The sequence below is a fragment of the Bos grunniens genome, chromosome 16 (assembly GCF_055505025.1).
Source record: "Bos grunniens cultivar Pamir isolate PY7600 chromosome 16, Bosgru_T2T1.0, whole genome shotgun sequence".
Lineage (NCBI taxonomy): Eukaryota > Metazoa > Chordata > Mammalia > Artiodactyla > Bovidae > Bos > Bos grunniens.
Genome location: NC_141180.1, coordinates 45,891,725 through 45,904,833, shown reverse-complemented (window position 1 = coordinate 45,904,833; position 13,109 = coordinate 45,891,725). Strand labels below are relative to the sequence as shown.

Below are 13,109 nucleotides of genomic sequence, written 5' to 3'. Positions count from 1 at the left end.
GGTCCCCAGATACATGTGGCTCTTGAATGCCTAAAATATGGATGTTCTGAATGGAGATGGGATGCAACCACTGGGTTTTCACAACTTAGTTTAAAAAAAAAAAAGGAGTAAAATGTCTCATGAGTAGCATTTTTACATGGAGAAGGCAATGGCACCCCAGTTCTCTTGCCTGGAAAATCCCATGGACGGAGGAGCCTGGTGGGCTACAGTCCATGGGGTCACTAGGAGTCGGAAACGACTGAGCGACTTCACTTTCACTTTCCACTTTCATACATTGGAGAAGGAAATGGCAACCCACTCCAGTGTTCTTGCCTGGAGAATCCCAGGGATGGGGGAGCCTAGTGGGCTGCCGTCTTTGGGGTCGCACAGAGTCGGACATGACTGAAGCGACTTAGCAGTAGCAGCAGCAGCATTCTCACATAAGTTATATATTGAAATAATAATATTTTGGATATATTAGGTTAAATATACTATTAAAATTAATTTTGTCAATTTCTTTGTAGGTTTTCTATTGTGATTAATATAAGGTTTTAAATTATGCATATGGCTGGCATTTGTGGTCACATCTTAGACAGCATTGCCCTGGAAAATCCACACTGCAGACTAGTATAATAAAGGCCCTGAAAGTACTGTAAGAAAAGACTTTTAATAGTTATTTATGTATTTATTTGGCGGCACCAGCTCTTCATTGCAGCATGTGGGATTTCTTAGTTGTGGCAGGTGGGATCTAGTTTCCTGACAAGGGATTTAACCTGGGCCCCCTGCATTGGGAGCATGGAGTCGTAGCCACTGGGTCACCAGGGAAGTCCTAGAACTTTTAAAACTAATTTGATGCAGGGTTTGCTTGTGTGTGTGCTAAGTCACTGCAGTTGTGTTCAACTTGTTGGGCCCCAATGTAGCCCACGAGGCTCCTCTGTCCATGGGATTCTCCAGGCAAGAATACTGCAGTGGGTTGCCATGCCCTCCTCCAGGGCATCCTCCTGACCCAGGGATTGAACCCATATTTCTTATGTCTCCTGCATTGACAGATGAGTTTTTTACCTCTAGGGCCACCTGGGAAGTCCAATGCAGGTTTTAAGTTTATCAAATTTACCTGACCACATATCCTTTTTATGTTTGTTTTACTTAACAGTTATTAACATCCCACAGGACAGTAAACCATGAAACAACCCTACATGAAAAGCTGATGCAGGATAATGATTTAGTTACAGTACTTTCAGAGGGGAGCTGTTCTATCAGAAGGAATGAGCATTTATCTGTGGAATAGATGGCTCATAATCTGATGCCATGTATAGGAATAAGAGCTGTGTAAAAGAACTTTATATGCCAAACGGTTTAGAAGTCAAGAGGCTCAGCATTCTTTTTATTAACATATTTATGCCATTTATGAAATTGTACGCTGTGCAGTGTGTACCTAATGAAAAACGGGGGAGTATGCCAGATGGATCTTCCCCATGTTTTAGCTCCTTATTATCAGTGTTTCATTTATATTACTGGAGGCAGTGACTGTAATAGTTAAAAGCATGGACTTTGGAATAGACAAACTCAAGTTCAATCCATTCTGCTACTTATTAACAGTGTAACCTGTTGCACTGTGGCCCTCTCTAAGCTTCCTTTATCATGTACAAAACTGAGGTAAACATCATTCTTACTTCACAGAGTTGTTTGGAGGGTTATACAAATGGATGCAATATAAAGCAGTTATTAACATAGTGCTTAACACATCAAAGATATTTTCTATTATTTTTGAAAGCTGTCTTGTAGTTTCTTTTCTTAAGATCAGCATGAATATGTAAAGCAATCTAGCCATGTATCTACTCATCCAAAAGTCAGTCTTACAAGTAAAGAAATGGAATTGAGACGAATACTAAACCCTGTTTCTGAGCCCTTGTGAATCAACTAGAGTGACCTTCCCCTTCACTCCTCCTCCCAGTTCAGTTCAGTTCAATTCAACAGATACGTTACAAACTCACCCTGGGTAGGGAACTGTGGAGAAACACAGATAAATAACAGGAACCTCTGCTCTCCAAAAGTCAGAGGTTGCTGGAATGCGTTGAAAGGGATTGATTGATTTACAAGATAGTAGAACTACTAATGGCACCCCACTCCAGTACTCTTGCCTGGAAAATCCCATGGACGGAGGAGCCTGGTAGGCTGTAGTCCATGGGGTCGCTAAGAGTCGGACACGACTGAGCGCTTCACTTTCACTTTTCACTTTGATGCATTGGAGAAGGAAATGGCAACCCACTCCAGTGTTCTTGCCTGGAGAATCCCAGGGACGGCAGAGCCTGGTGGGCTGCCGTCTCTGGGGTCGCACAGAGTCGGACACGACTGACTCGACTTAGCAGCAGCAGCAGCAGAACTACTAATGGCATGCTTTGCATAGAATGAATTTGTTTAGTACAAATGCTAAAGAAGAAAAAACTATGATCAAGGGTTACATGGAATGTGATTGGATTGATTATCCAGGATACAAATTTAATTTGCAGTCCAGGGGCTTTTCAATTAATGGATGAGTCTAGGTCTTTTTAGTTATGCACATGAGAATCTTCAGGCTTATGTACACCTTCCTCTTTATCAACTTCCTATACCCTGCATCTAATTTTGTCTCCTACAGATATCTTGAATCTATATCTCCTCCCAACTGGAGGGCTATAGCTTTAGTCCAGACTCTTGTTTTTGCACACAGCAATTTTCATAATACTTAAAAAAACTTCAGCCCTCTATCAGCCTTCACACTATTGCTTGTCATATTTCTGATAAAAAAATCTGCTTGTGTCTCTTTGAAAATTGTTATATATGTATATCTGTTTTTCTACTAGATTGTGAGTTCTTCACTGAGGCACTCATTCAAGCCAGTGCCTAGAAGACAATAGGAATTCAATACATGCTGAACAAACAATTTTTATTTAGACCACCACTCCAGTGTTCTTGCCTGGAGAATCCCAGGGACGGGGGAGCCTGGTGGGCTGCCGTCTATGGGGTCACACAGAGTCGGACACGACTGAAGTGACTTAGCAGCAGCAGCAAGATGAAAAAGAGATGCTGGAAGATGTACCACCAGTATTTTTAAAGAAACACTTTGTATTGTACATAGTCTTGCTCTTAATAACCCCTACGATGAAATGGTAAATGAGTTTCATTTAATCATATGACGAGATTAGTCTCATGTGCTTTGCTGAAAATGAGGGCTGGTGAATAAAACATTAGACTTACCCGTCAATAGATCCTTGTTTAGATTTTCTCTGCTTATAGAAAGAATATACTGCAAGAAAAATATAGTATATACTATTTGTTTCTGGAGAATGGGCAAATATGCTTCTATGTTATTCACTTAGCAATAGAAAATACTAATTATTTATCAGAAGGTTGCAAGCTCAGCTTTACAACCATTTAACTAAGTAACCTTTTTTTCTATAAACACTTTAATCAAATACATGCAATACAAGGTTCAGGTTTAAACATAGGCTTTTTCCAAGTTTGATGCTATATAAAAACAAATCTTTTTTTGGTACCTAAAATATTATTTCATTAAGATAGTTTTAACTATCAAACATAAATCTCAAATATTCATCTTAGGTCTCCAAATCAAGGTGTGTAAAAAAACTTCAGAAATGACAGCATTACTAGAATAAATGTACCATTTCCCAAAGAAACTACTTTGAAATTTTCATTTCAATTTGAAAGCCTGTGTGAATGTGTGGTGTGGTTGTGGCAGGGTGAGGGTTTTTAGGAATAGGTAGACTCCAGTACACGGGACATGTACTGGCTGTTTCTGACTTCACAGGGCCGATTGTTCCATGAGACCCAGTCAAACAGTGCATAGGGCCTATGATACTTTTAGGGGTTCATGAAAATAATTTTAGTTTATTTCAAAATCATGAGAAAAAATAAATATAAGAATATGAATATATATTAATTCTTTAAAAGATAAGAATAAATCCAGTCTGGATTATATTAAAGCTTAATGTAATCTTTATATCAATGTGCTCATGTAGTCTAATTTTTAATATTTATTGATTTATAGGGTCCCACAAAGCAAAAGTGTCTATCTGCTTCCCTGGTGGCTCAGAGGTTAAAGCATCTGCCTGCAATGCAGGAAACCCAAGTTCAATCCCTGGGTTGGGAAGATCTTCTGGAGAAGGAAATGGCAACCCACTCCAGTATTCTTGCCTGGAGAACCCCATGGACAGAGAAGCCTGGTGGGCTACAGTTCATGGGGTCGAAAAGAGTCAGACACAACTGAGCGGCTTCACTTACTCTTATTCACTTAGGGCTCATGAAAGTCATAATGCAGTCTTGCAATTCAGGACAAGTCCATTGCTTTAAAAATTTAAAGCACATAAATTATGGGACATTACAACATTTAACACAAATATGGTCTTTTATTCATCTTGATCCCATTCAAATATAGGCATATAAAATTAACAGCTAAATCTATACTTGGTATAAAAATAACTTGGTCATGCTAAAGTGGCAACAGTAGACTGAGAAGGAGCTTCCTGTGTCTTTGTCACAAATTAAAATTAACAGGAACTTCGTAATTCTCTGCCTTGTGGTTCTGTTTTCCAGTCTTCTACATTATTAATGTTTGCATTTCAACAGAAACCACACTTGTTATACTTCTAAATATACCAGGAAACATTCAAATTATGAAGTCTTATTAACATAAGGAAAATATTCTTTCCTTGCCAGTTGATTCCTATCAGGCTTAGTTGGGAGAAGGCGATGGCACCCCACTCCAGTACTCTTGCCTGGAGAATCCCATGGCCGGAGGAGCCTGGTGGGCTGCAGTCCATGGGGTCACGAAGAGTTGGACATGACTGAGCAACTTCACTTTCACTTTTCACTTTCATGCATTGGAGAAGGAAATGGCAACCCACTCCAGTGTTCTTGCCTGGAGAATCCCAGGGACGGGGGAGCCTGGTGGGCTGCCATCTATGGGGTCACACAGAGTCGGACACGACTGAAGCGACTTAGCAGCAGGCTTAGTTGAGATAAACTGGGGCGGATCATCTGGGAACCGATAGACATGTTGGTCCTGCAGAAGATCAGGGAGAGTCCTGGTCTAATCTGCTCCATATCTTTGGGCAGTTTCCTATTATAATCATAACTAAGAGTCACTAACATCAAGCTTCACTTCTCCAATACATATTCTAAAAGGCTTACTGTTGGGGGCCGGGTGAGGCACTGTGCCCATGACAAAGGTCATGAGGAAGGAGGCTCGACATACGCAAAGGCGGGATCGAGCCTCAGGAGTCCCCCTGGAAATTCCCGAGCATCTACCCCCATAACCAGAGCCTGCCTACTTTACTATTTTGTGCTCTCCCCTACACCTCTGACTTTATGGGGGGCTGTCCCCCACCACCTCTTTTGGAGAAGGAGTTAACCTAGAGCTCCAGTTAATAAAAACTCCTGGGCATGACCAGAGTGTTTTAACCTACAAACTCCTCTGAAGGTTCTCTGGCCTGCCTGACAGGCTTGTCCGGCCACATGTGATTGCTCACAGCCTCCCAACTGTGAGAGGCATGAGATGCTTTAAACCTTCTAAAAACAGGTTCCTTAGAAAAGTTAGAAAACTATTAGTATAAGTATAATGGGCTGATTAGAAATTGTATTGGTGAAGGGTTTTTCATTTGTTGAGCCAATGTTTGTTGCTAAGTCTCCACATCCCCTGCCCTTACACACATTAATGAATATATAGAAGAAATAAGTATTAACCTTTGATATTAATCACGTTAGACCTTAGGCTAAGTAAATTCTTTCCTTAACTAAAACCCACTACACCCTCACCCTATAGGAATGTAACTTTATTTGGGTGGCGTCTGTTTTAAGAATAATCACCCTTGGAGAAAAAAGTGTTCTGGTTGACTGACCACTGTCACAAGGAGAGGGTCATAAATTGTCAGCAGGCCCCCCTGGCCAGAAGATGATGTAACACCCCTAAGACCTCTGTATACATTTGTATGAAGCACCTGACTTTAATAAAAGTCAGGACTGCTGTCCCCACGTGACTTTTGTATAACATCTCAGTGTATAAAAACAAGACTCTGGAAAATAAAGAATGGGGATCAGTTCCTCGAAATACTGGTCTCCCCATGTCGCTCTCTTTCTCACTCTGGCTGAGTCTCCATCTGGAGCTCGGAACCTGCCATGCTTATTAATTATGCCTGGGCTTCTAAGATCCTACCGGGGAGGCCTCAGTGTCTCCTCTCCTTCGGGAGAACAGAAGGATGCCTGTGGCCTGCGTAAGTGGTGCAAACTTCTTGTCTTGAAGTTTTATTGGTCTCCCGCGTAAACCAAGCTACTCAGCCTCTTTTCTCCACTGAATTTTCCTACTGAGCTATCTTCATTCTATTACTCTTTATATCTTTGATGAATATTTAAATAGTCGCCGAAGCTGTCTCCTCTTCGAATACCCTGGATCAGCCAGGGCTGGACCCCGGCAGCTTACCTTATGAAGAATAAGTAAGAAGAAGAACAAACAAGTAAAGAGCTGTAAAGTGACTCTTGTAACCAAAAAACCCACTAAGAAAACCTAAAGGCAATAGGATAATCTTCTTTGGAGATTTGTAAGACAATAGTTGCAGTGCTGACTTTTTCAAATATGCTATGAAAAAGTGTTTACATAACCTTCAAGTGAGAATGTTTTCTAGTAAGGAGGTGTCATTTTTTTTTATTTTGGGTACAGGAGTTTAAGAATAGGAATTGGGGGAACTCTGGCCTGCTCTGTATATTAGAGAATATTTTGATATTTGGCAATTGGGGAAGGAAATGAGAGGAATCAGCAAGACAGTCATAGCAAAGGAGAAAGGGCAGAAAAAATAACAGCTAGGGGAAGAAGGCTCAGAGTAGGGGGTATAGAAAAGATTTCAGAAGTCAAATTGTATATACACTAGGAACTTCTGAATTGTTTGCTGGGCAATGGCACCCCACTCCAGTGCTCTTGCCTGGAAAATCCCATGGACAGAGGAGCCTGGTGGGCCACAGTCCATGGGGTCACTAGGAGTCGGACACGACTGAGCGACTTCACTTTCAATTTCACTTTCATGCATTGGAGAAGGAAATGGCAACCCACTCCAGTGTTCTTGCTTGGAGAATCCCAGGGATGGGGGAACCTGGTGGGCTGCCATCTATGGGGTCGCACAGAGTCAGACATGACTGAAGTGACTTAGCAGCAGCACAACGTGGGCCTTCCATGACCCCCGAGTTCAGTTCAGTTGCTCAGTCATGTCCGACTCTTTGCAACCCCATGACCTGCCCAGGTCTTTGGTATATTCATGAATGTTTTTTTCCTCAAACATAATTTATTTAGCACTGTGCAAATTACCATGAGCTTTACATACTGTAATGAGTCATGGATATTTTTAGCTGTTTGCAGAGACCTGACCACAGCTGCTTATATAAACTACACTTTTTTTTTTTCCTACTTAAAAAAACATCTAGAGGTATTTCAGGGACATCCACAAATTCATCAGCGTCCTCCTCCTTTCCACTCTACCATCTTTGGCATGTAGCTTCCTTCTGTAAAGTTACCTCATGGTCAAATATGGCTGCTTCTGCCCTTGCAATCTTGTTTGTGTTCCAGGAGGAAAGCTATTAATATGTATTTTGCATGTGGAAATGGGTAAAAATCATGAGTTTCATGTATGGTCATCATGGTACATAACCAAAACTAGAGGAGAAGGAGTGGACACCAAGAGGCAGCAGAGGCCAATACGTACACTCCCTGGATATTGGAAGAAATCTTGGGGTGATGGAGATGACTTTGCACTTCCAAAGGTTATGGAATTGACCAATTCAAAGCAAATTTATACAGTTCTTAAAAGATAAGGAGGGCCCATTTTTGACTCCAGTATAAAACTAATGATGCAAACCTATAAATTTAGCATTAGCTCAGTTCTTAAGAATTGAGGAATGGCAGGACTGATGTAGAAGGATCATTTCCTTCTTCTGTATTAAAGGCCTTGAAATGAGAACTTGCACCAACACTTTCACCTTCATGGGCAGTCACTGGTGATGAAACTGTTTCTCCCTCACCCTTCTCTCATTCTCACTTGGAGAAGGAAGTCAGTTTTAGTCTCAGGTCCAAGTCACTCTTTTCATCCACTTTCCCTGCTATTTTGAACAATATTTTCCTCCTTGATCTATTCATACTATATTGGTCCAATCTCCAGGGAAGAGATGGATACAATGAATGGAATTTCCTCAGCACAATCAGTATTAATCCAAAAGAAAGATGGAATGACTATTATGCCTATTATGGGAAGAATATCATTTTAGAAAAAAAAAATAGTGTAACTAAGCAGCACTTCCAGCACTCCTCTGAGGGCCTCCTACACCATGCTCACTGGTTGTTGTCTGTAAGGAGATTTGTCCAGTTTCTGCCTTAATGTTGACCTCCCATAGTCATGCAGCCTGTTTCTTTATCTGTAAAGCAAGGTGGTTGGAGTCCATGCATCTAAAGCTGCTGACCGCTGTGAGATTCTGTTATCTGAAAGTGCATTTGCAAGCTTTCTCATCCGATACACACCTGACACTTAAAAATTTATTTTTTAGAAATTTGGTCTCACCCAATTCTCCCCATAGAAAAACTGTCATTTGATTGGAATGATGCTAGTTTGTTGCCAATTGAAGATTTAAACAAACTATCTGTTTCAAGCCTTACTTTTTCTTCTCTGAAACTGAAAGATTTCCTCCCTCTCTGAATGTAAGAGCTGAGTGCTCCTACCATCGCTTGGCTGAGTTCTTTTCATAGTGAACATAGAGAACTTTTCATAGGACTACGTTGTCCCCAGGTTGCAAGTTCTTCAGCAACTCACCCACAGGAAGACAATTATTGCTTATAGAAAAGGTACATTTAGTTAGTGTAGTCTCTTCTTGACTTGCATGTAAATCATGTCATGTCCAACTCTTCGAGACACCAATGACTGTAGCCCACCAGGCTCCTCTGTTAATGGGATTCTCTAGGCAAGAATACTGGAGTGGGTTGAGTGGGATCCTCTAGGGGATCTTCTTTCCCAAAGAAAGGCAATGCCAAAGAATGCTCAAACTACCACACAATTGCACTCATCTCACACACTAGTAAAGTAATGTTCAAAATTCTCCAAGCCAGGCTTCAGCAATGCATGAACTATGAACTTCCAGATTTTCAAGTTGGTTTTAGAAAAGGCAGAGGAACCAGAGATCAAATTGCCAACATCTGCTGGATCATCGAAAAAGCAAGAGAGATCCAGAAAAACATCTATTTCTGCTTTATTGACTATGCCAAAGCCTTTGACTGTGTGGATCACAATAAACCGTGGACAATTCTGAAAGAGATGGGAATACCAGACAACCTGACCCGCCTCTTGAGAAACCTATATGCAGGTCAGGAAGCAACAGTTAGAACTGGACATGTAACAATAGACTGGAAATAGGAAAAGGAGTACATCAAGGCTGTATATTGTCACCCTGCTTATTTAACTTATATGCAGAGTACATTGTGAGAAACACTGGGCTGGAAGAAGCACAAGCTGGAATCAAGATTGCTGGGAGAAATATCAATAATCTCAGATATGCAGATGACACCATCCTTATGGCAGAAAGTGAAGAGCTAAAGAGCCTCTTGATGAAAGTGAAAGAGGAGAGTGAAAAAGTTGGCTTAAAGCTCAACATTCAGAAAATGAAGATCATGGCACCTGGTCCCATCACTTCATAGCAAATAGGTGGGGAAACAGTGAAAACAGTGGCTGACTTTATTTTTCTGGGCTCCAAAATCACTACAGATGGTGACTGCAGCCATGAAATTAAAAGATGCTTACTCCTTGGAAGGAAAGTTATGACCAACCTAGATAGCATATTAAAAAACAGAGACATTACTTTGTCAACAAAGGTCCATCTAGTCAAGGTTATGGTTTTTCCAGTAGTCATGTATGGATGTGAGAGTTGGACTGTGAAGAAAGCTGAGCACCAAAGAATTGCTGCTTTTGAACTGTGGTGTTGGAGAAGACTCTTGAGAGTCCCTTGGACTGCAAGGAGATCCAACCAGTCCATCTTAAAGGAGATCAATTCTGGGTGTTCATTGGAAGGGCTGATGTTGAAGCTGAAACTCCAATACTTTGGCCACCTCATGCAAAGAGCTGACTCATTTGAAAAGACCCCAATGCTGGGAAAGATTGAGGGCAGGAGGAGAAGGGGATGACAGAGGATGAAATGGTTGGATTGTATCACTGACTCAATGGACATGAGTTTGGGTACACTTCTGGAGTTGGTGATGGACAGAGAGACCTGGCATGCTGTGGTTCATTGGGTCACGAAGAGTCAGACATGACTGAGCGACTGAACTGATCTAAACTGAGGGGATCTTCCTGACTTAGGAATTGAACCTGTATCTCCTGGGGCTCCTACATTGCAGGTGGATTCTTTACTGCTGAACCATGGGGGAAGTCCATTGAATGCTTATTAGGGACTAGGCTGTTTCTAAACATCTCCTATGAATTAACTAGTATATATTTTTGAATTCTAAACAAGCAAACAATGTCAAAACAGGGCTAGAAAGACAAGGTCAGCAAGCAAGTAGCTAGTTCTAGATATTAGACTTAGCTATTACCATTTTACAAAAAGGTATCTCCAGGTAAACCTACCTGTGACTTTGTCCCATAGGGGATAGCAGACTTTTTTCCTGAAAGAGAGTGAATCATTCTTGCTCTCATGGGGATACCCTGGGATACAACCTGAAATAAAATCAAGATGTCTATTTCAATTTCCATAGTGTGGCATTATGTCAATAAAATAGATATTGATTTTAAAGTGTGATTATTCAAACATTTTCCAAAAATCAAAAATAATGTAAAAGACCATGGGAACACAGTATGACAGAAATTTAATAAAAACTATGCTCCTACAAATTTTAGTTTTTAGGGTTTTTTAACTTTAGATTTTAGAATAGACTTTAAAGTTTATCTGTACCTAAATCAAATATTACAAATGAGGAAACAGTTCACTGTCAGAGATTAAGTTCTTTTTTTATGATTACAAAAGAATAAAGAATGAGGAGTAAATCACAGGATTCCTGAAATGCAGTGCAAAGTGTTTTCCTACACATGCCTAAGAAAAATGTGGAAATGCAAATAGCACTTATGTGAACTTATCATTTCAAGGACACACTCTCACAAAAATACTGTCAATAAAAATATACTATTTCTCTTTACATTTCCAAGATACATGATAGCGAGAAATTTGACAATCTTGAGTCTGTCTATATGAGGAAAATCTGTAACAGGCCCACAATCTTTATCCAAACACTGAGAGTTCACTGGTTTCAGAATTCAGAACTTTTCAAAGGTTAGATAGGTAATGAGTGCATATATGGATACTTTATGACACGCAGACTAGTCTAGGGCGCCACCCCATAACACAATATTTCTTTAGTAAAACATATTTTTAGAGGCTTAAAAAGTCTGCATCAGGTCAAGTTTGCTGCTGAATGGGTGATGAAAAAGCTTTCTAGTCCCAGAGCTTTTTGGAGGACAGAATTGTGATAAGAGATTAAGTACCTACATAGTCAAAAGACTGGATGTAGCCTGCCTCCTCTCACCCCAGAGGCCATCCCAGGTCACACACAAATAAAAGGCAAAGATTAACCATATTGTTGATGGCCCAGTGTCAGAAGTGATAGTCAGGTTTCCACCTGATACAGCTTCCACTGCCGTACAACGTGCTCTGCCCCCTCCCCGATCATGTGCCTCAAGTGTGAAATGTCCACCCTGTTGTGAATTTAGAAGTTTGAAAACCTTTATAAAACAAGTTCTCATGCAGTGATTTTTGTGGCATTGAGTGCTGCTTTGAACTAAGAGAAATCAAGACCATGCAGTTGTTGAAAAACAACAGGTGTTATCTTCTGTAAGGAAAATGCATTCACAAGGTACCTGATCTTCCAGGCCAATGGCTTTCAAGGCTTGTCGTCCTCTATAAGAAAGGGCCAAATTAATGCTTCTTCCACGTGCAGATTTAGTCACTCGGATATCTAAGACATTGGAAGTAGATAGACCTCATGTTACACACAATTCTTATATCCTAAGACAGGGTGAGCATATACACCTCAAAAATGGGTGCCATCTGAACCAAATTAAAAGACTTTGTTAACTCTTTTAAAGAAAACACAGATAGTAATGAATTTGCATTAAATTAAATTTAGATAGTTGAGGGTTTTAATGAAGTCTAACAGTTTACCTTAAAAATTTATTTTTTCTTTTTAAAATCTAAAGGAGTAAGAAGTCAAAGAATTAGAACCACATCTCACATTATTCAGTATTGTCTCACCTTCTCTAGCTTCATATATGTCAACTTGGAAATTCCTCTTGGCAAGGAAGCATGCATTTAATGATCCAACCTAGGAAATCAAAGCAAATTTTTTTCATATTTTTATCTGATTTCACAAATATAGGGAATTTTTGCTGGCTAAGTGTTGAAGCTGAAACTCCAATACTTTGGCCACCTGATGCGAAGAGCTGACTCATTGGAAAAGACCCTGATGCTGGGAAAGATTGAAGGCAGGAGGAGAAGGGGACGACAGAGGATGAGATGGTTGGATGGCATCACCGACTCAATGGACATGAGTTTGGGTAAACTCCAGGAGTTGGTGATGGACAGGGAGGCCTGGTGTGCTGTGGTTCAAGGGGTTGCAAAGAGTTGGACACGATTGAGTGACTGAACTGAACTGAAGTACAACATCACGTGTGGCCATAGCCTTAGTCATCATATTGATTAATCTAGTCACAAGTAGAAAATGCCATTTGCAAGAATAATAGGATTAACTGAAGATTGAACTATATAGTTTTCAAGGAAGATTTAGGTTTTTTCTTCTTTTTTAACTTTCATATCATGAGATATAACTTTCATACAGAATGACCTCAAACCATAAATATGGTTTACAGAATAATTAGAAAAAGCAAACACCATTTACTGACTCTGATCAAAACAAGTAGAACATTGCCAATCTCCTATAGCTCCCCCAACTTTTCCCTAGTTACAATCCTCAAACTTTCTCCTAGAGGTAAACATTCTGACTTCTGTGATAACCAAACTTAGCTTCTTTATAGTTTTTCCGCTTAGGTGTACATCCCTAG

The 13,109-nt window shown here is 40.3% G+C and overlaps 1 protein-coding gene across 3 annotated transcripts in view; it reads right to left on the bottom strand.

Moving 5' to 3' along the window:
• The window catches only part of KMO (kynurenine 3-monooxygenase), a 68,107-nt gene that overhangs the window by 29,908 nt on the left and 25,090 nt on the right, over positions 1 to 13,109 (bottom strand). For 2 of the 3 annotated variants that reach the window (XM_086342673.1, XM_086342674.1), the window contains exons 2-5: positions 12,304 to 12,373; positions 11,910 to 12,007; positions 10,626 to 10,715; positions 3,217 to 3,265 (exon numbers count right to left, since the gene is read on the bottom strand). In XM_086342673.1, coding sequence (XP_086198799.1) covers positions 3,217 to 3,265; positions 10,626 to 10,715; positions 11,910 to 12,007; positions 12,304 to 12,373 — 307 coding nt within the window. The remainder of the gene's footprint in view (positions 1 to 3,216; positions 3,266 to 10,625; positions 10,716 to 11,909; positions 12,008 to 12,303; positions 12,374 to 13,109) is intronic. The other variant, XM_086342676.1, reaches the window with a different exon arrangement.